The sequence below is a fragment of the Rhodamnia argentea genome, chromosome 2 (genome assembly GCF_020921035.1).
Source record: "Rhodamnia argentea isolate NSW1041297 chromosome 2, ASM2092103v1, whole genome shotgun sequence".
In the NCBI taxonomy this organism is placed as follows: domain Eukaryota; kingdom Viridiplantae; phylum Streptophyta; class Magnoliopsida; order Myrtales; family Myrtaceae; genus Rhodamnia; species Rhodamnia argentea.
In genome coordinates this window covers 30,195,819-30,218,957 of record NC_063151.1, presented here as the reverse complement: position 1 = coordinate 30,218,957, position 23,139 = coordinate 30,195,819, and the positions used below count along the sequence as shown (strand labels likewise).

Below are 23,139 nucleotides of genomic sequence, written 5' to 3'. Positions count from 1 at the left end.
GATAAAAACGCCATGATAAATGAGAATCCTTTTCAGGATATCATTTTCTAGGGAAATTTTTTTTCCCCTTTTTATGTTAGGGAATTGCTTTTCCTAGCTTTACCACGCGCATATTTTTTTTGCTACTGCAAATAGCTTTTTGTCGACCAACTATTTTCAGCAAATTAAACGCGTAGAAAAGTTCAGAAAATTAATTTACGAAAAATGCCTTCACTCGAACAAAGACCCACCCTTAATCTGAATTCCTATTTACAAAAGGGATCGGTTAAGCAGCGTGCCCACGACACAAGTTAAAATTACTAAAGCTATTAATAACTTATATCTGTTGTAAAAGTAAACGGCGATCTTTGGAATCAACTCAGAAACATAAAACCAACATAAAATTTGAGAGAAGAGATAAGAGAGAAGTGGGGAGCAAATATTAACTCTTTCTCATTACATCAACAAGTTTACAAAAGCCTCTATTTATAGGCTAGAGGGTACATTACATTGAGAGAGGAAAAACCGTTCATGGAATGTGAAAGATGAAACATCAATCCATATCAATGTACATCAATGTATATCAATGTATTTGTAACATACATTGAAAGAGGAAATGGTGAAAGGTGAAGCATCCACATATTATTAATATATTTATAACACTCTCCCTTGGATGTTCACCCTTTTATTATACACTGTTTAAACCGCCTCATTAAAAACCTTGCCAAGAAAAACCCAGTGGGACAAAAAAAACTCGGCGAAGGGAAAAAGAGTACAGTGTGTATAATACTTCCCCTTATTTTAATAGTCATTGCACGTAGGCTGCCTCATTAAAAACCTTTGGCAAGTAAAAACCCTATGAGAAAAAAAACTTACAAAGAGAAAAAGAGTACAGCCATAGACCTTATGGGTTCCATCCTTCGAGGATAGTTAATTCGCTCCCCCTGATTGAAGTAGTCGCCTAAGTCGACGCATCCCTATTCCATATACAAGCTTTTCAAATGTGGAAGTAGGTAAGGATTTAATGAACAAATCTGCAAGATTGTCACTAGAGCGAATTTGATGAATATTTATTTCACCTTTTTCTTGAAGCTCATGTGGATAATAAAATAACTTAGGTGAAATATGTTTAATTCTATCACTTTTGACAAATCCATCACGCGCTTGTGCAATGCAAGCTGCATTATTCTCAAAAAGTATAGTGGGGGCATCATGAACTGAGGACAAGCCACATAAATCTTGAATGTGGTGTATCAAAGTTCTTAACCAAACACATTCTTTAGCAGTTTCAAATAATGCAATAATCTCATAATGATTTGAGGAAGTAGCAACTACACTTTGTTTTACCGACTTCCATGAAACTGTCGTACCTCCACAGAGGAATACATAACTAGTCCGTGACTTGGCATTATGAGGATCAAACATATAGTCGGCATCCGAATATCCCACAAATGTTAAATCTTTGTTTCTTTGGTAAAATAAACCAAGATCAACAGTTCCTTGAAGGTAACGTAGAATATGTTTAACGCCATTCCAATGTCTTCGGATTGGATTGGCACTGTGTCTAGCTAGAACATTTACTGCAAATGCAATATCGTGTCCGGTGCAATTTGCAAGATATAACAATGCTCCTATGGCGCTAAGGTAAGGAACTTCAGGTCCCAACCTATCCTCGTTTTCCTCTTTAGGCCTAAATGGGTCTTTGTCCACTTTAAGTGAACGTACCACCATTGGTGTGCTGAGAGGATGAGATTTATCCATGTAAAATGTCTCCAATATCCTTTTTGTATAATTATACCGATGCAATAAAACTCCTTTTGGGAGGTGCTCGATCCATGAGCCAAGACAATACTTGGTTTGACCCAAGTCTTTCATTTCAAATTCCTTCTTTAGGCAAGAACGAGCTTCTTCAAGCTCTTTTGGGGTTCCAATTATATTCAGGTCATCCACATATACGGATATGATGGCAAAGCCATTTGATGACCTTTTTTTGAACACACAATGATATATTACATTATTTACATATCTCCGCCTCAGGAGGTAATCACTTAACCGATTGTACCACATACGACCTGATTGTTTAAGACCATATAATGATCTTTGCAATTTGATATCAGACATGTTACGATTTTCATTCTTTCCCATCCGGAAAATTGAAAATCTTTCAGGGACTTTCATATGTATATCGGTGTCAAGTGACCCATATAAATATGCAGTCACAACATCCATTAAATGCATTTCTAGATTCATACTTACCGTCATGCCGATCAAATAACGGAACGTAATATTATCCATTACGGGAGAATAAGTGACATCAAAGTCTATACCGGGTCTCTGCGAAAACCCTTGGGCAACTAGTCTCGCTTTATATCTTACCACCTCATTCTTTTCATTGTATTTTCTTACAAACACCCATTTATATCCAACAGGGATAACATCTTTGGGTGTTCGGACAACGGGTCCAAAAACACAACGTTTATTAAGCGAGTCTAGTTCCGCCTTAATTGCCTTCTTCCATGTATTCCAATCTGAACGCTTTTGGCATTCAAGAATGGATTTTGGTTCTGGATCCATATTATCTTTTGAGATAGTCGGCGCTACTGAGGAGGCAAATGAGTCGTCGACTACAGTTGTAATTCTATCATATCTCACTCACGTGTTCATATAATTTACTGCAACATCTATATTAACATCAACCAAATCCTCATCGTTTCCCAAATCAATAGGATTTGGCCGTTCCGTATTCCCGGAATTGTTATTTGGGACAACTACACTAATTTCACCGGGATTGCTTTCCTCTACAGGAGGTGCATTGGGTGACTAAATGTTTTTTCTTTTCCGCGGATTTATGTCTTTAGCCCCTGTGGGTTGTCCACGCTTCCGGCGTTGACTAGGCTCATCAGACATTTTTTGTCCCAAGGGGATCTCCACTCTAGGTGGTGCGTTTTCTGCAGGAATATGGGACTTAGTCACCCCTTTATGATCGATAAATGCATCTCGCGGTTTACTTGCTAAATGTTGCAAGTTAATAATCTTTTGAACTTCAAGTTTAGTCATGCTTGTACGTTGATCAAGATAATTCAATTGATCTTCCTTCCAGGAAATTTCACGGCATTCTTTAAGCTTCAGGCTTTCTCCCCCTAATGCCGGGAAATGTGCCTCGTCAAATATACAATCAACGAACCGGGCAGAAAACAAGTCGCCCGTCCGGGGCTCCAAGTATTTTATAATAGATGGAGATTCATATCCCACATAAATACCAAGTCGACGTTGAGACCCCATTTTGGAACGCTGTGGAAGTGATATAGGAACATATACGGCACAACCAAATATTCGCAGATGGGAAACATCGAGTTCACATCCACGTACAAGTTGAATCGGGGAGTATTTATAATATGCAGTGGGTTGAATTCTAATCAATGATGCAGCGTGTAATATCGCATGTCCCCATAAACTAAAGGGTAATTTAGCCCTCAACAGCAACGGTTTAACAATCATTCTCATGTGTTTGATTAAAGATTCTGCTAAGCCGTTCTGTGTATGAGTATGTGGCACAGGATGCTCCATGTCTATCCCAATAGCCATACAATAGTCATCAAAGGCTTTAGACGTAAATTCACCAGCATTATCTAATCGGATCTTCCGGATCGGGTAATCAGGAAATTGTGCACGTAATTTAATTAGCTGAGTGAGTAATTTGGCGAAAGCCATATTACGTGTTGACAACAGGTCAACGTATGTCCATCGCGTTGAAGCATCAATCGGGACTATGAAGTACCCGAAAGGTCCACATGCATGGTGGATAGGTCCACAAATATCTCCTTGAATTCTATACAAAAATATAGGAGATTCCACCTTTACTTTAGTATGAGACGGCCGTATAATTAATTTACCCTCAGCGCACAAATCACATACATAATCAGTAGGTGAAGGGAGCCCACGATTTGTTAATGCATGTCCAACTGAATGTGTTAATATTCGGCGCATTATATTCGACCCTGGGTGACCCAAACGGTCATGCCATAATTGAAAACCTTGTGGGTTTGTGAACTTCAGGTTCATCGCAACACGTTTATTACTCACATTTATGTAAGTATAATATAACCCGTAGGAGAATGATGGTAACTTTTCCATAATTTGTTTTCTGTATCCACTCATCCGAGTTGGATACAAGTATTCTTTACCACCTTCGGTCTCGGTTTCAATGTGAAACCCATTGGAACGAATATCTTTAAAGCCGAGTAAGTTCCTTTTAGACCGTGGGCAAAATAAAGCATCATTAATAAAAATTTCTGTGCCCATTGGTAATATTACACGAGCTCTTCCGGAGCCTGTAATTATGTTACTATCGCCCGAAATAGTGGTAATATTCCCTTTGCATTTTTTTAATGCCTTAAAGAACTTCCTCTGTTGGAGGATAGTATGTGTAGTACCACCGTCTACAAGACAAAGAATACCATTGTTCTCCTCGAGATAATTGCTCAGCATCATTGATGACTAACATAAAATAATAAGAAATGAAATTATAATATTAAACGTGAATATTATTCAAAGACTAAGAGAATACATGTGAATAAACATAAACTTATATATATTGCTTAATCTAAATCCAAAAAATGATCAATATCAAAAGATGTATTGTCAAGAGATAATTCTTTATCCTCCGTAAAGGGCTTGGTTACAACATTGGTTTCCCTTTTTCTCTCATTTTGTTCCCTTTGATAGAGGTTAACCAGGTGCTTTGGGGTGCGACAAGTGCGAGACCAATGGCCCGTAGAACCACATTTATGACAAATATTGGCACCGACCTGGTTAGGTGCTTCTGGACCTTCTTTTCTTTGTGGACCACGTTTAGGTCCTTGTGAACCTCTATCTCGGCTCTTATAAGGTTGATTTTTCAAGTTGCGCCCTTTGCCCTTTGTTGACACTCGATTTTTAATCATTCTTTTTCCGATTTATTTTTGAAAATTCATAAAAAAATTCATAAAAAAATTGGAAAATTGCAAAGTCAACTTTGGTAGCCTTGGCCAAGCTCAAGGAACCATTTTTGATCAAAAAATAATTTTTCATATTTTTCGCATTTTTTATATTTTTCAGAAAATAGGAAAATTCCCAAAAATCAAGAAAAATATCAGTCGAGGTCACAAAAATACAGAAAAATAGTCATTATTTTTCTTTTAATTTTCTTTTCATTTTGATCTCTTAAAATTCGAAAATTCCAATTCGGATTTGTGTGTTCCTTCACAAATGCACCCCGCAAATTAGACATAAAAATACCATTTGGGGTCATTTTATTTTTCTTTCTTCACTATTGAGGGTTGTGACATGATTCTTTAACATTCCACTTCACATTATGATCCAATTGCACGTTAATCTGTTCAATTTCGGCATTAGGGCCTTGATTGCACAAAAAATTCTTTTGTTTTAGTCCCTACCACACCAAATCCGAAATTAAATTTTTTTCAAGAGATGCCCATGGGACCCCGAGACCCCTATCTTATAGTTTTTGACCTTCTGAATCTAATGACGGGCTCAATTGATGATAATTCTTTCATTAAGGACTCCAATTTTACAGAAATCATTTTCGGATCCTACCCAACATTTGGGGTTTTCACTCAATTTCAAGGGAATTTTTCACAAAAATCACATTTTCAGAGATAATCCATGATGGGAAAGCGATTTTTGGCATCAATTTTATGAAAAAATACTAATTGCTAGCTCAATTTGGCCATTTATTGCACGAACCGGATCTGCCGGGTTGGGTCGATCCGACTCGGCGACCCGACATCGTTCATCATCTCTCCCAAAGTGTCACAGGCGCAAGATAGAGGGAGAGAGGCCGTTTCTTGAGTCTGTTATTCCGCGAAGAAGCTTCGAGAAGCTTCTGGAGGGGCCGACGGTTAGAGGAGAGCACGAGAGGAGGATTAACAAAAGCGAGGAGTGCTTGCAAACGGGGGGGGAGAAGGAGATTCAGAGAGAAAGGAACAAAAAAAAGGGAGAGAAAACGGGAGAACGAAGAAGTGAGAAAGGAGAGAAAAGTAGGGGAAGATCAATCGGAGCTCGTTGCTACTGCACCTCGGATCGGAGCTCAACGCCGTAGCATCTCAGATCGACTCCGATGCGAAAGTTCCGAGTTGGAAGTCATTTAATGATGAGCTTAAACCTCTTAAGATGATCGGGTGAGTTTCCCGAACCATTATTCATGTTCATTATATGCTTAAGTCGGGTTTTAGATGATCGGTAATCGGTACATATTCGTTCGCCGGATTAGGTGTTTTCGCCGGAATCCCGTATCCATGGAGCTTCGGTCGCTCATGTTTTAGGTGTTATTAGAAGTCGAGTCCGAGCTATATCGATCCGGAATAGTGGAGAAATCATTTGACGTTGAAATCGCGAAGTTCGGGGAGGATTTGGGCGTCGGAATCGGGCTCCGGTGAGGCGCCGGCGAGGTTCGCCGGCGCCGATCATCTTCTCAAGCGAGCTCTTTGATCGGTCAACAATCAACTATCGCCGACGTGGCGGCCACGTCGGTGAGTCTGTTATAACAAACAAAAATGATCCGACGGCCCAAATTATGCCATGTGTCGCGATTCGGGATTTTTGAAAAAATAATAATAATAATGGCTTTTCAAAAATTATTCTTTTTCGAAAAAAATAAAAAAAATCAAATTTAGTGATCGTGCGGCCCAGGTTTGGCCGTGTGTCACCATTTCGATCGTGGGATCAAGATTTTCAAAAAATAAAAATGATCGGATCGAACGGCCGAGTTTCAATCACTCCCTTTTATCTAAGCCGTCAATCGCGATTTGAGATCGGACGGTCACGATTAGTCATGTCATTCGATCTAAGCCGTCAATCTTAGTAATCAAGGTGAACGGCTAAGATTAAGCCTCGATTCAAACCGAGTCGTTGGTTCCGGGCGTGTGATCCCGCTGTCGTCGTCGCGCCACGTGGCTAACCGGTCCGTGGATCGGGTTGACCCGGTCCGTTGACTGGGTTGACCCGGTCCGATTAATAATAAAAATAAAAATAAAATAAAAAAAAATCATTAAAAAATAAAAAAAATAGGAAAAATTGTAGAAAATTCCCAAAAATTCCCAAAAATCTCAAAAATTGAGGAATGGCCACAATCAACTAGCCAATCCCATTTTTTTAGATTTCTTCTCCCGATCTTTTCAAAATTGACAATTTTACCCTTTAGGGGTAATTTGTCTCCAAAAAATTCCTGTGGACCTCTAAAAAATGTTGAAAATTAGGAAATGGGTATGTTTAAATGGGAAATCCTATTTTTGACATTTCTCACTCCAGATTATTTCAGAAATGACGATTTTGCCCTTTTTGGCAAATCGTCCCCAAATTTTCTCAAAATTACGATTTTGCCCCTCATGGGCGAATTACTTCCAAATCACTCCCGATCTTCTCCTATGTTTTAAATACATTTTCTCCGAGCCAATATGGCTATATTAGGAATTCCATGTCAATTGGATGTGCTTTATCTGCATGTTATGGATTCATTGATTTGCGCACTTACTTTAATTGATTGTGATTGTTAGGATAGTCACTCCCATCCGCATGAACTCCTAGATTAGGATCCGTACCCCACTCGTCTGCATCAAATCCGAGATTAGAAAAATTCATTCAACTTAGGTACCGAAAGGGCGTCAATTAAGATAATTGACGTAACTAAGTCCCCGAACCCATTTCTCTGATTCTCGCAGAATCGAATAGACACTCCCGACTATTCGATAGGGTTTCCAATCGTACCTTCCACAAAACGATTGGTGGCGACTCCGAGGCATGCACACGTAGCACATGCCACTAAACCACATTGAAGGTCGACTCGATTTTATCCTCCGCCGCGACTTGGGTAATGGGCCTTGGGAGAGGCCCGCGTCCGAAGGTCCACACACAACCGGGTCGGTAGGGCGACCCATTAGCCCTCTTCATCCGAGGAGGGTCGCGACACCCTTCCAATGCCGGTGACTCCTGTTTTTATGACGTGCGACATGTGCTTCTGGCATAGGTGCGGATTCAATAAGACGAAAATTATTATTTTGCATCAACAACTCGGTTGTGCTTTTCGCTACAAGTAGTGCAAAAATTAATTCTGAATGCTTTGAATAATTCTTTGCCCTATACTGCGTCTGGAATACAAGATTATTGGCATGGAATGTAGATAATGTTTTTTCCAACATTTCGATCTATGTGATCTGCTGGCCACGTAGTCTTAATTGTGATACAATTCGATGAATATCAGAATTATATTCCGCTACGGACTTAAAGTCCCGAAAGCGTAAATTGATCCATTGAAACCTGGCATGAGGAAGAATCACTTCTTGTTGATGATCAAAGCGATCCTTCAGGGATTGCCATAGAATTGCAAGGTCCTCCTCGGTCCGATACTCGGCCCAAACCAATCTTTTTAGCCTCCATTCCTAAAGAGATTGCAGATGAAGTAGATAAACATCTTCAAAGGCCTCTCCTTTTTGGTATCAGAGCCAATCCATTAGAGATAGATTAATATTGATATTTTAGTGTTCGAAGATCCGTGATGAAGAGAAACTTTCATACACCATGGAAACTTCCGAAGAAAACACACTCACTCTAGTGCAACACCAATCCCCACTCTTTCTTTCATCACCCCCAGAGTTACGAAAATCAACTGCTTCCAAAATTGACTATCTCTATGAGGTAGCCTTTTCTCAAGACAGCAAGATCTCCGAAACCCATCTTCCCCTTATCAATCCATATTCGGCTTTTGCCAAACCCACTTCCTTTTCTCCAATCCGCTCCATTAAGCATCTTATTCGACATACCTCTCGCTCCGTTAAGGAGTATGTCCAGTCTTCCAAATTTGATCGGCACCATATTCTAGCTACACAACAAGAACAGTTTGTGACGCTCCAAATACCTTCCGAATTCCCACTCCAAAGGATCCAACAAGGATTCATCCATCTTCACTTTGGGGCCATCGGACTTGCTCTTTCTTTCCATGGCCGTAAAGGCCTCCCCTGTTGTAGCCGAATTGCTCTTTTGGATACACGGTTCTTAGACTACTAGTATGCCCGTATTGGCACCATTCAGACCACTTTAAATGTTGGGACAGTTTTTGTTACCTTGTTCCCAAATTTCAACATGGCACTTGCGGACCCGGGACTACCGTCGGCCTTGAAAGTTTAATCATAGACATCTGGAGCCCTCGGACTCCAAACTCTTTGGCTGCTACACTCCATTACCGGATGGTTTACCGGGTCCAAAATCATGCTATTGATCTTAATCATCCTACTTCAGATGATGCCCTTATCATCTCAATAGATCATGATCAGACGTCCTACGTCCATGTTCCCAGTGCGATACCCAGAGAACAACTTATCAAAATTCTCTCCGACAACCGAGTAACCAATTATGAAAAGCTTCACCAGAATACAAGGCCGGTTCAATCAAATGAACCCCAATTTATAAAAAAGAAAGATGGTACCGTGACCATCAAGTTTGCAAAAGAAAATGAGGACTCCTCGTCCCTTTTTCCTTCCTTCCCTACTATTCTTTGTTTCACGCCATGTCCATTTGAAACAGTTAGTATGGAAGACCCGGACCCGAAGAAATTTGTCCAATCCTTTAGCTCCGATGGACGACCAATTCATGCCTTTAAAGATTCTTCAGGCCATTGTTTTTGGGATCCAGAATGTTCCTGTCCTTCTTGTACTTCTATTGCTGAAGAAGACGACATGCCCACTTCAAAGAAAAAGAAAAAAGACCCCTTGTATCAACGATACCTTGACGGTGACCCCACCGTAGGTCCACTTGGTGAAGACGGCGGAAACCGGCAATACCTTGTTCAGTATGGTACTCCTCCAATACCCCAAATTCCCTTTCCATCCTCTTGTAAACCAAACCCCCCAAATACTCCACCAACACCGCCCCGAAAACCCATCACCAATCCTTTCTATAAACCCATCCAGAAATGGATCAAGAAAAATCCAACTTGCTCCATTGACCTTCCAAAACCATACACACATGTTCCGATCCCCGAACCACTTCCAAGCATTTGTATGTTTCAGCCCGAAGATTTTCCTCCACTCCAACCCAAAGATGAATCCCATTCATCTACCCTAAATTTTCCCCCACTCAGAAAATTCTCCGACCCTCAGAAAAAGTATTACCATGCTCCTAAAATTCCCGCACCAAGTGAAATTGACCCACATGGAAGAAAGAAGGGTCCAACCCTATCCGAAATCGTTCTCAATCGGCGGATGTAAAATGCCTTAGCCCAAAATGTGGCCCTTGAGAAAGTCTCTACCCAAGTTGACCGAGTTGATCAAGCTTCCACACACATCCGCAAGATGCTCGCAGATTTCCAGAAGAGAAGCTACATGATGGAAAATCAGCAGCTCCATCACCATTATCTAGAAGACCGGACTCCTCAAATAGAGAAGCTAAAAAGACAGATCCTCATTCTTGAAAACCAGAAAGCTCAACTTGAGTATCGACCACCTTTTTCCTCATTCACTCCTCATGTTCCTTCATTCCCTTCCTATATACATCCCACTACTCGTTCGTCTCAAGCATCTAGCCAAACTTCTTCATCTCCATTCCAAGAAGTTCTTGAGACAAGACCTTCGGATTCAGGTATAAATGTGCTTGCTCTTCGTGCTCGTCTCAAAGTAATCAAGAAGGCTCAAGCCGATACCGAAAGAACAAAATTCTCTAACACATCATCATCGGTTCCCACTTTTCCTATTCCTCCCACAAGACCGCCGAACCTCCCGATTCACCTCCACATTCCCCTTCACAGAAACTACCTTCATTCATGGTTTCTAATCCCATTGAAAGTTTTTTGAGGAAACAAATTCCATCAATCTCCACAATCCAAGCTACCGGACAAGATGATTCTTCTTCGACATCATCTGCACCTTCATTCGAGACGTCTCGTTCTTGGGAATCCGAAAATAATCCTGTTTCGGATCAAATCCCAACCATTATGATGGCCGCAACTGTTCCAAAAGAAGAAGAAGAAATGGAATTTGCAGATCTTAAACCTCCTACTTCGGATCCACAACCATCATCTCGTTCTACCCATTCCTCATCAAACACATATTTCACTCTTGACGATGTTCCCTACCATCATTGGCCTATGAAAATTCAAGAGTTCCATACATGGCTTGTTGCCAAAAATCTAGCCGAACAAAGCACTTATGAAGTTCTCCTAGAATTCACCAGCAAATTCATTGGAACCTTGAAAGATTGGTGGACCTCCATCTCCGAACAAGACCAAATTGCTTTTCTCCCGATGAACTTTCACCAGGCTATGCAGGTCATCCACCAGCATTTTGTTGATCAACCCACCAATGAAAAAGAATTCAAACGTAAAGAGTTCTTTGAAAGAAAGTGCTGCTCCACTTCTCGAACGTATCTTGACAGACATTTCAAAGAGATGATTCGACTCTTTTATCATCTTGGAGCAGATATCAATCTCAAACCAATCTTTTTAGCCTCCATTCCTAAAGAGATTGCAGATGAAGTAGATAAACATCTTCAAAGGCCTCTCCTTGAATCTACCCTCGGAGAAATTCAGCAAGCTGTTTATATTGCCATCGAAGAAAAATGCAGAAGAAAGAGACAGTTCGACCGGTTCATGAAAGAAAATCGCAAATATGACAAGAACTGTGAAAGGCCAGAATGAAAGATCAAGTGCACCAGAGACCGCAATGATCCGTCCCGCTCGGGTCATAAGAAGAAAGTCCATTTCAAGAAGTTTTCATTTGCAAAGCCTCGAAAGAGCAAATGGAAATTCCTCGAAAAGAAATCCCGCAGTCATTCTATGAAACATCGCAAAAGACCCAAGTCCGACATATGTTATATCTGCAACAAGAAAGGTCATTTTGCAAAGAAATGTCCTCGGGCGAAGAAGCAAGGCAGTACATGATCCGGAAGATCTCTCGTAACACCGGGATCTCTCTCGGTGATGAAGACGTTGAATCCATCTTTTCTATTGAAGAAGAACCTTCTCCCGACACTTTGTGTGCTATTGAAACTTACTCCTCCGATTTAGACTCTTCTCCAGGAGACATTATCTCCTTCTTTCCTCTTGGTGATTCCTTCCGAATCCATTCCTCAACTTTCCATCCCCCTTATTTCCTAGTCCAGCTCCAACTTTCAGACAGCACCAAATCCATCCAAGTCATTGCCCTCATTGATACTGGTGCAGCCGCATCTCCGTTAGATCCCAAGATCCTCCCGGAAGAACATTAGACACCATACACCGGATATTTCCGGGCAACCTCGGGAGAAACTTTTACTACCAAACTGCGTAGTAAACCTCTTACCATCCACATTCTCCCCGGTTGTGAAATCACCACCCAAATCCTTGGATGTCCATCCCATGATAAGGATCTCATCATCGGTTGGGATATTCTCTCCAAACTCCCACAGCTCAAGATTAACCCTAAGGGATTAAAATTCCAAAAGAAGTTCCAAGAGTTTGTCGAAATCCAAGGACTCTTTGTCATCCAACCGGAAATCCTTGATCCCATTTACCAATCTCTTCTTTCTCATTGTGCAGAATCTCACCAAAGGTTTGCTCGGATTTGCTCCAACCCACTTTGGCAAAATCCCGACTTTTTTGTCAAAATCCCTTTTCGAAAAAATGGAGAAATCAATCCTACCAGAGCAAGTCATTCGGGCATGAATCCGGATCACCTTGCTCTAGCACAAGCAGAATGTGTTCAGCTCCTTTCTCGGGGACTCATTGAGCCCTCCGACACCCCTTGGGCATGTGAAGCCTTCTATGTCAACAAAAGAGCAGAACAAAATCGTGGAAAGTTGCGGTTAGTCATAAATTACCAGCCTTTCAATCTGTTTATCCAATATAACAAATTCCCTTTGCCCCATAAGAACTCTTTGTTCTCTAGTCTTGCCCGTGCCAAGATCTATTCCAAATTCGATCTTAAGGCAGGCTTCTGGCAATTAGGAATTCATCCCTCAGACATATTCAAAACTGGTTTCTGCATCCCTAACCAGCATTTTCAATGGAAAGTCCTTCCTTTTGGACTTAAAACTGCTCCGTTCTTATTTCAAAAGACTATGTGCAAAATTTTCCAACCCATCCTTGCCAATGCCCGGATATACATAGATGATATCCTCCTGTTCTCTCATGATGAACATTCTCATGCAAAACTTCTCCAGCAATTTGCCGAAATTGTACATACTTATGGCATTATGCTCTCACAGAAGAAAATGGTCATAGCTCGGCGAGAAATTGTATTTCTCGGCATGCGTTTGAAGAATGGCACCTATTGCCCAAGACCACACATTGCGTAAGATCTCCAAAAATTCCCCGATGAAAACCTCTCAGTCCACCGGATCCAATCCTTTTTAGGAATTGTAAATTACCTCAGAGATTTCGTCCCAAAAATTTCCCAGAACCTCTCTCCTCTGCAAAAAATGCTGAAAAAGAACCCTCCTCCTTGGTCACAGAAACAAACCACCTCCATCAAGATTCTAAAAGATACACTGCAAAATTTGCCTCCTCTTCACATCCCTTCTATCGGAACCAGAATCCTCCCGACGGATGCCAAGAACAAATCTCGGGCGACTATCCTCCTTGAAGAAGATAAATGGTGGCGAATGAAGATAAGAGCCTTAGCCTTCTGGGCTGGGGTATAATTAGATTCCGGGAGAATAGATCGACTAAGATCTAATGATGTTTGTTGACACTCGATTTTGATTAGTTTTTCTTTTGAAAATTTTTTTAAAAATCCATAAAAATTCATAAAATCGAAAAATCAATTTTGGAAGCCTTGGCCAAGCTTAAGGATCCATTTTTGAACAAAAAATATTTTTCGATATTTTTCACATTTTTTAGTATTTTCCGTATATTAGAAAAATACACAAAATTCACAAAAAATAGCATTTTTGGCCTAAAAAATATGGGAAAATATCCAATATTTTCCTTTAATTCCCTCTGCATTTTGGCCATTTAAAAATTGAAAAATTCAACTTGAGGTCACATGAGTCTTTGCAAATGTGGACCTAAATTGAGCAAAAAAATCATTTGGGGTCTTTCTATTGTTTTTCTTACTTTGAGTCAGTTATGACATTTGATTCCTACACCTTTAATTGCATTTTAGTCCAATCAATTTCAATTTTTGAGCAGATTGCAAATTGTGCTTCTTTGCATTTCCGATTTAGTCCGCAATTTTCAATTATGATCAAATTGGTCATTTTAAAGGCGAACCCATGCGGAAATGAATGTTGACCCACAAGTTTTTTGGAGTTCTAAACACATTGGTGAGGTCAAATTAGCACAGATTAGTCGTTAAGGATACTAATTGGACAAATTTTACATTTGGACAAATCTTGAAAATTGGGGGCTTTGCATTAACGTAAACCAAATTTGCCTAAACTTGTTATTCTTAGATAAAACAAATGCTGCAGGTTCCAATTTTCACATCAATTTCGCGAACATAGGTCAAATAGACAGCGAATTGGACTGAAAAGCCGAAATTGGGTCAAATGGGTCGGGTTGACTGAGCCAAGTCAACCCGTTGACTCCGTTGACCGAGAGCCACAAAAACAGCTCTGTTCTGCAAATCTCTTGGGCGCACGGGGACAGGAGAAAAACAAAAAAATCTGTTGGGGGGATTTCAGTTGCAACAGATCCATAAGAAGAACAAAAAGGAGAGAAACGGAGGGAGATTGGGGAGAGCAAACAGATAGAAAAAGAGAGAGAGAGAGAGGCGACGGAGGCGACGATCGGAAAGCTCTCAGGCTCGCCATCACCAAGGATAGAGCAGAAGCTTTGAAGCTTCGGCGGCAACGATACAAAGCGAGACGAGCCACGAAATCGGTTCCGCGAGCTTCGTGGAGTCCATACGAGGAGCTCGAGTCCGATCGAGCGACATCTCGTCGCCGGAAAAGGTGAGGCCAGTTTTCATCCGCCCTAGCTCGCGTTAATGGCAACTTGCGATTGAGACCACGATTCTTCAAACTTTTTGATTCAGATTACTCCTCATACTTTACTGCTCACATACGTGCTCTCTTTTGCATTGTCGTCGCATATATCTCACTGATTCGACCCCGAACCCAAAAATTCGTCTCGAGCTCCCGAACTCATTTCGTGCTAAACCAAACCCGGAGAAGATGCAGGTAAGTCTCCTTATCCTTCATATATGCTGATCGGTGGATTAAATGGCTTGTTTATAGTATAAATGGCTTGAATGATGTTCGCCGGAAAAGTGCATTCTGGCCGGACCTGTTTGGCCTCTTTTAGGATAGTTCCCACCGTTAGATCGCGCTGATTTTCGGATATGTTATAGATGGCGTCGAGACGATTCCGTCGATACCTAGATCGCCCAAATCGGACGAGATTTCACCGTTGGATCGTGCCGGGAAGCCGTCGGCCGTCCATCTCGTCGGAGTCTAGAGGTAGGAGACGAAGCTGACGTGGCGGTCAGCGGGTCAACGGGCTTACGTGGCGCTGACGTGGCGCTGATGTGGCGGCCACGTCAGCGCGGTTTGTTATAACTGAATAACAAAAAAAAAAAAATCGGATCCGACGGCTCAAATAATGCCACGTGTCGAAATCTCCTTTTTCGGAAAATAAAAAATGAATTTTCAAAATATTCAGATTTTCTGAAAATAAAAAAAAAATCGATTTTGTGATCACGCGGCCCAGGTTTGGCCGCGTGTCACATTTCTGATCGTTGGATCAATGATTTTCAAAATTCAGATAATAAAGAAAAATCATTTTCGGAATTAAAAAATAATCCTCGATCGGACGGTTGTGGATTAGCCACGTCGTCCGATCTTGACCGTAGATCTGATCAAGAGATCAAGTGGTTGTGGGTTAGCCACATGGTCAGATCCTGACCATAGATTGGTTCACAGATCGGAGCGTCCAGAGTCTGCCACGTGGCAAAATCTGAGGCGCGAATTTTCTTTTTTCGACGGGAAATTAGAAAATGAGTGAAAAATTCGAAAAAAAAAAAAAAAAAAAAAGAGAAAATCCAAAGCGGCGTCGTTTGGTATACAGAGCCGACCGTCCGTGAGGTGTGAGCCGGGTCACCTGATCCGACCCGGAAAATATTTTTCTTTTTAAAGAAAAAAATTCGAAAAATGATTTTTAAAATCCAAAAAAAAATTGGAAAAATCATAGAAAATCCAAAAAAATAGGAAAAAATTGTAGAAAATTCCTAAAAAATTCCAGAAATTCTCAAAAATTGAGGAATGGCCACAATCAACTGGCCAATCCTATTTTTGAGATTTCTTTTCCCGATCTTTCCAAAATGACATGTTTACCCTTTAGGGGTAATTTGTCTCCGAAAAATTTCAGAAAATTCTAAAAAATGTTGAAAATTAGGAAATGGGTCAGTTTAGGTGGCCAATCCTATTTTCAACACTTTTCACTCCGGATCTTTTCTGAAACGACGATTTTGCCCTTTTTGGCAAATAGTCCCCAAATTTTCTCAAAATTACGATTTTGCCCCTCATGGGCGAATCATTTCAAAATCACTCCAGACCTATTCTTATGCTTTGAATGTCCCTTCCCTGAGCCAATAGAGCTATATTAGAAATGCCACGTTGATTTGATGCGATTTATCCCGACGTTATGGATTCATTGATTTGCGCATTTACTTTGATTGATTGTGATTGCTAGGATAGTCACTCCCATTTGCATGAACTCCTAGATTAGGATCCGTACCCCACTCGTCCGCATGAAATCCGAGATTAGAAAAATTCATTCAACTTAGGTACCGAAAGGGCGTCAACTCTGATAGTTGGCGTAACTAAGTCCCCGATCCCATTTCTCCGGTTCTCGCAGAATCGAATAGAAGCTCCCAACTATTCGATAGAGTTTCCAATCGTACCTTCCACGAAACGATTGGTGGCGACTCCTTGGCATGCACACGTAGCACATGTCACTAGACCACACCGAAGGTCGACTCGATTTTATCCTCCGTTGCGATTTGGGTAATGGGCCTTGGGAGAGGCCCGCGTCCGAAGGTCCACACGCAATCGGACTCGGAAGGGCGACCCATTAGCCCTCTCACTTTTCCGATCGAGGAGGGTCGCGACAATGTTAAGTGTATCTTGACATCAAAAATCCATGTTAGATAATTACTTCCGGTAATATCTAGCATTGCAAATTCTCTCTTGGTAATGTTTGACATACTTAAAAGGAAAATGTAGATATGTTAGATAATGAAGAGGTAAAGATATGCTACCTCGAGTGATATCCAAGATTCCAACCGGTTCGTGCTGATAACGTGTTGTAAAAGTAAACGACGATCTTTAGAATCAACTCAGAAACATAAAACCAACATAAAATATGAAAGAAGAGATAAGAGGGAAGTGGGGAGCAAATGTTAACTCTTTCTCATTGCATCAACAAGTTTACAAAAGCCTCTATTTATAGGCCGGAGGGTACATTATATTGAGAGAGGAAAAATCGCTCATGGAATGTGAAAGGTGAAACATCAATCCATATCAATGTATATCAATGAATTTGTAACATACATTGGAAGAGGAAATGGTGAAAGATGAAGCATCCACATATTATTAATATATTTATAACAATATCGTCATATTTTGAAAATCTAAAATTAACACGTTTAAAAAAAAAATTGAAATGCCCGCAATAAATGTATTATTATTATTATTATTATTATTATTATTATTATTTGAACATGCAATAAATGTTTTTATATTTGCAAAGTGTGATTAATGAATTTTAGTGAGTGTGCGAAAATGCACGGTCATCAAGATATTTCTGCCAAGAAGGGACCCGGAAAGTTCACCTGTTCATAGAAACTCCCGTCGGGGCGCGGATTTCGTTAGCCAACATGTCGTTGGCGGCATAGACACCGACGACATCATGGTCGTCGTCACCTTCTTCTTCTTCTTCTCGTCGTCAATTTTGAAAATATCAAATCCTTTGCCAAAGATTTATCCGCATTTCATATAAAACCTCCGAATTTCAGACAGCACTATCTGAGAAAATATTCGGTGGTCATCAAACTCCACGTCATCAGCCTACGTGGAGCGCGAGATCCATTAAAAATTCAACACGTGTCCTCCGACTTGGAATTTAAAAAAAGAATAGAACGGGAGCCATTTTTTATCTCTCTCCTCCGGGAGAAAATATTGGTTGAGTTTAATAGTCCACCTAAGCAAATTACCACCCTGTTCATTGATTGCCGTCTGTCCGAATTGGGCCCAACTTTCGTATTTTTACTCTCCTCCGTTAACCTCGCTCCCCTCCGTTACTTTTTCTCTCTCCTCTCACTCGTGCCGTCAAACCTCACCTTTGGGAAAAGTACAATTTTTAGTGCCAAAAATTACTTAGGAAAATGACTTGGTGCCAAAAATTTTAATCGGATCACTTTAGTGTCAATTTTTTTTTAAAAACGATCACCTTGATGCCAAGTCCAATTTGTTCCGTCGAAATTCTGACGTGATATTTTTTTTATTAATATTTGCGGCTGACGTGGCTCGCCGGCGATCCACCATGAATTTTTTTTTTTAATTTAAAATTTTAATTTACCTTAATTTGAGAAATAACCTGAAAAATTCAAAAAAAAGTTAGAAGTTCAAAAAAAAAAAAAAAAAAGAACTGGGCGAGGGTCCGTAGGCCCTCGCCTAAGGCTAGCGAGGGTCGTCGATTTGATAATGGTGGGGCGACGGTGGCGAGGGTTATTGTAACCCTCGCCGCTTGCAATGTTTTTCTTTTTTTCAACTTATTTTAATTTATTTTAAAAAATTTCCGTTAGTTATTCTTTTTTTAAAATTTATTTATTTTCTGAATTTTGAAGTCCACGTGAAACCAACGTGGACTTCATTTTTTTTTAAATGCCAATTAAAATTCAAAAATTAATTAAAAAATGCCACGTGGCAATTTTTGCATGAATTTTTGGCCGGAGGCATCAAAGTGATCTTTTTTTCTCTGACTTGACACTAAAGTGAACCAATTAAAACTTTTGACACCAAAGTGATCTCCGTACACAACTTTTGATATTAAAAGTGCACTTTTGCCCCTCATCTCTTCTTTCGGCCAACGAAAAAGAAAAAACCTCACCTCTTCTTCAACCTCAACGAGCTTTGGATTTTGAAGTTCACGTCCACAAGATGAAAATGCTTCCGAGCAGAGTCCCTGTCATAGTGCTTGCAATGCGACCGAAGTTCCAAAGACCGGACAGTGGTCAGCGTCAAGCTCCCAGAGTAGGGAGCTGCTGATGTGTGCTTTGGTGACGGTCGCCGAGCGTCGCGGTTCTTGTTGTCGGAAATGAAAGGAAGGTTTGGGCTTTGGTTTCTATGAGGTGGAGGTGTTTTGTGTTTTCCGAGTTTGGGTGTGAGTTTATGAAGGCTTCTGCAATTTGAAGCAGGTTTTGATTTCTCCATTTGTTCCATTCAATAAAGCTGTGAGGGGTTTTTGCTCTTGAATTTTTCCTGCAAATTCGATCGTCATGTTGTGCACATGTTTGATTGGAGCTTTAATGGCGTGCAAGCATTTTCTGTTTCCTGGTGTGGTGCAGAAGGAAAGTAATGGAGGAGAGTAAAAAATTCAGAAAAGTGGGCCCAATTCTGACAGATGGCAATCAATGAATAGAGTGGTACTTTGCTTAGGTGGCCTATTAAACTCACCCAATATTTTCTCGGAGACTGTTAAACTCACCCAATATTTTCTCCTCCTCCTCTGGCAAACTGGCAGGCTGGGCAACGGCCGAGGACAAGCAACATTAAACGACATTTAGGGTGCGTATGGTAACGCTCCAGAAAAAGTGTTTCTGTTCCCAAAGTGTTCTCGGAACACTTTGGGAACAGAAACGCGTATGGTAAAAAAGTGTTCCCAAAGTGTTCCGGGAACACTTTTCAGAAATGGGAACACTTTTGGAGCAGAAACGAGAAACAAGAAATACTTGTTTCTTTGTTCCCGGAACACTTTTATCAAAGCTTTTGAACACATTTTATAACGCAAGAGGAACACTTTTTGCAACCCTCTGTTCCTGGACTACTCCTTCACACTTTCAAAGACGACGACTTTTTATCAAAGCTTTTGAGCACATTTTTTTTTTGTAGTTACCAAACGCGTTTCTGTTCCCAAAAATCGTAGCCGGGAACAGAAACAGAAAAAAGTGTTTCTGTTCCAAAAGTTGTTCCGGGAACAGAAACGTTACCATACGCACCCTTAGTACCTGCTCTCCCTCTCTCCTCTTTCCCGTTTGAAAGATGAGGTCCTCTCCAACTCCAACTCCAACTCTCTCTCCTCCTGCTTATATCCTCGGGTCCTTTTGCCCTCCCCTTCTCCTCCTTGTTCGTCTTTGTTCTCGTCGCCGTCGTCGCCTTTCCGGCTCCGGCTCTGGAAACCGCCGGTTGGCCTCTCGAACTCTTCTTTGTCTTTTACTCCTACCGGTCCCGATTTCGGGCTCGGGTAGGTAGTCAACGCGTCTCTCTGTTATATATTATAGAGGAATAAAAATGTGATCTTTTTTATCAGATTAATAGTGTAATGGAGAGTTCCGGTAGCAAATGCATGAATCTGGCCATTCTTAACCACCTTTGTTTAGCTTATCGGCATGGGTCGTTGAACCTCAATTTAAGAAGTGTCTGTACTTTGTCCGTTTTCATTCTTGTGTTTTTCTAGTTGGGTTCACGGGTGGTTTCATTGATCTCTTTTGGTAGACGGGAAATACTTGTTTTTTTCGGAAGTTTTCTGTTGCTTAATGATGTGATTTCAGTCTGCCTTGGCTTACTGCTCATTTCCCCGCTTATGTGGGAAGTTGACTCTGGATATTAAAAAAAACAGAAACAGATGCTACTACTTGCTGTCCCGTCTCGGTTAGCTCGAGCCAGTTGCCCTAAAGAAAATTAGGAGGAATTCGCCAGCTGACCAAGCTAATGAGAGGCTGAGTGATGGTGGCATCCATGGATAGATGCCCTAGGATTCTCTGGTGTTGATGAGTTTGCAGCAGCATCTGATAAAGCTCATAACTCATCACACAAATGGCAAGGGATTTAAGTGTAATATCGACGACTTTGTAGTTCATTCGTTCTGTTCTATTGATGTTAGCTAACTACCTGGTTGCTGTCTTCCAAAACTTAAAATTGATAAATCTTGTTAACAAATGTGGAGTATTACAAGTTGTGGCTGTGCAGAAACTCGCGTTACTGGAATGGTTCTGACAAATGTTTCAGAGATCATTTGGGCGTTGCATTCTCGATTGTTCATCATATCAACCTCATACAAAAAAAAAAAAAATGAAATTCTCAATGAGATGGGTTTGATGGTAGTACTGAAATAGTTCAATGGCTTTTAGAGTGAAATCATTCTCTGAACACTTCAAGTCGAACGATTAATTCCTTGACAATGTTAAAACTGATCTCCAAATCATTTGGAAATGGTTTAAATGGCGTCGGGCGATGCTTGTTGCTAGCAAAATATGATTCAAGGAGCAATTGATAGAGTTGCAGCTTAGAAATTTCCTGACTCGTGCAGTACAACATAGATATATTATCAGAAACAACATCACTTGTACAGCTACACTTTAGAGTATCTTCTACAGGTGATGCTTATTGCAGCAATTGTTGCAGCTGCAACTTTTATGGCATAAGCTCAGGTTGTGCACTAGCTATTTTCTTCAGCTCCTTACAGGAAACAGGACCTCCAGTGCATCAGTCTGCAAAATGTGCAAATGTGCACGAGTTGCTTTGTTTGAGGTTACCAACGCATGGTCTAGGTACTCCTTTAGATTGATATATGACCTAAGTAGACTGGTAATGGATAGTTTACTGGTGCAATAAAGAGAGATGCAAGACTGTATCTGGATCGTCAGTGTTTTTCCTCAATTGCCAAGAACTAACCAACCAACATTGCAGGATAATACAATGGCTTCTCTGGCAACCGCCGAAGTCTGTGACTCAAACGCGTCTGTCTTAGCAAGCGGCGACCTGCGCGTGCTGCATCCGGTATTCCAGATATATGGCCAGAACAGAACGTTCTCGGGTCCCATTGTCACTGTCAAGGTGTTTGAGGACAACGTCCTGGTTCGGGAGCTGCTCGAAACCAGAGGCGAAGGGAGAGTGTTGGTCATCGATGGCGGAGGAAGCTTGAGATCTGCACTGATGGGTGGGATCATGGGACAGTTGGCTCAGAACATGGGATGGGCTGGCATTGTTGTGAATGGCTGCATTAGAGATGTGGACGAGATCAACGAGTGTTCGATTGGCGTCAGGGCCTTGGCCTCGAATCCCGTGAAACCGGGCAAGAAAGGGGTCGGGGAAAAGCATGTCCCTCTCCACATCGCTGGCACGCTGATCCGCGAAGGGGAATGGTTGTATGCAGATAGCGAAATTGAACTGTCTGTCTGAAGCTTGAAGAGAGCTTTTTCTAGGGAGCATGATTCAACGTGAAATTGAACTTTGCCAATTTGTTTTCTTCTCTCATTGATTTACGCATTTGGTAGTGGCCTAAGCCGGAGGGCAAGAACTTCAAGTTTGTTGTTACGTGCTGTCTGTCGTAAAACACTCAATGAGAGCTGGAATAAACCGAAAATGAAGTTTCTCAACATTTGTCCGTTCGTTCGTATCACACTATTCACGTTTGACTTACAGCACCAACCACTTGACATCCTCGAAGGCCTATTCTTGGGGCATACTTTGATAGCTTAGCAAATTTGGCCTTGTATTCGTCCACTGTCAGTTGATTTTGGCACAGGTGAAGGAACTCTTCCATTTTCTGTTTCTTCGCGGTATCAGAAAAGTATTTCCCATAAAATGCTTCCACGAAGGCATTTCAGGTCGGGACCACACCCTCGAGAAAGACCCTATGCTTAAAGGCTCTCCACCATGAACTTGCGTTGCCCTGTAGCTGATAAACGGCTAGAGTGACCTTATCTTCATCCGTACACCTCAGCAGAGTGAACGCTTTCTCCAGCTCCTCTATCTAAGAGGTAGCAGCTTCAGGATCTCCGCTTCCCGCAAACTTAGGCGGCTTCAGCTTAAGGAACTGCTCCACCAACTGAGCTTGACAATGAAGAACGTAGGGTCTTCAATTACTTATCGGGTAAAATTCACCGGTCTCTGTTCAATTCTCTCGGCTCAGTGGGTAAGGCCCCCCTCTTCATTGTCAAACTCAGTTGAAGACCCTATGTTAGGAACTGAAAA

At 41.1% G+C, this 23,139-nt stretch overlaps 1 protein-coding gene and 1 long non-coding RNA gene across 2 annotated transcripts; one reads left to right on the top strand and one right to left on the bottom strand.

Moving 5' to 3' along the window:
* Positions 1-12,045: 12,045 nt before the first annotated feature.
* On the bottom strand, positions 12,046-20,413 carry LOC125313828. Its single transcript, XR_007197495.1, has 3 exons — positions 20,229-20,413; positions 13,438-13,441; positions 12,046-12,066 (listed from the first exon to the last, which is right to left on the bottom strand). It is a non-coding gene; the product is annotated as an uncharacterized LOC125313828 (long non-coding RNA).
* A 1,063-nt stretch (positions 20,414-21,476) lies between these two features.
* On the top strand, positions 21,477-22,344 carry LOC115736012 (putative 4-hydroxy-4-methyl-2-oxoglutarate aldolase 3). Its single transcript, XM_030667527.2, has 2 exons — positions 21,477-21,670; positions 21,853-22,344. Exon 2 carries the CDS (start codon positions 21,862-21,864, stop codon positions 22,342-22,344), a length of 483 nt encoding a protein of 160 aa, XP_030523387.1. The 5' UTR covers positions 21,477-21,670; positions 21,853-21,861.
* Positions 22,345-23,139: the final 795 nt, after the last annotated feature.

Excerpts from the sequence above, each read along its gene's own strand:
- LOC115736012 (XM_030667527.2), top strand. The coding sequence starts at position 21,862 with ATGGCTTCTCTGGCAACCGCCGAAGTCTGTGACTCAAACGCGTCTGTC.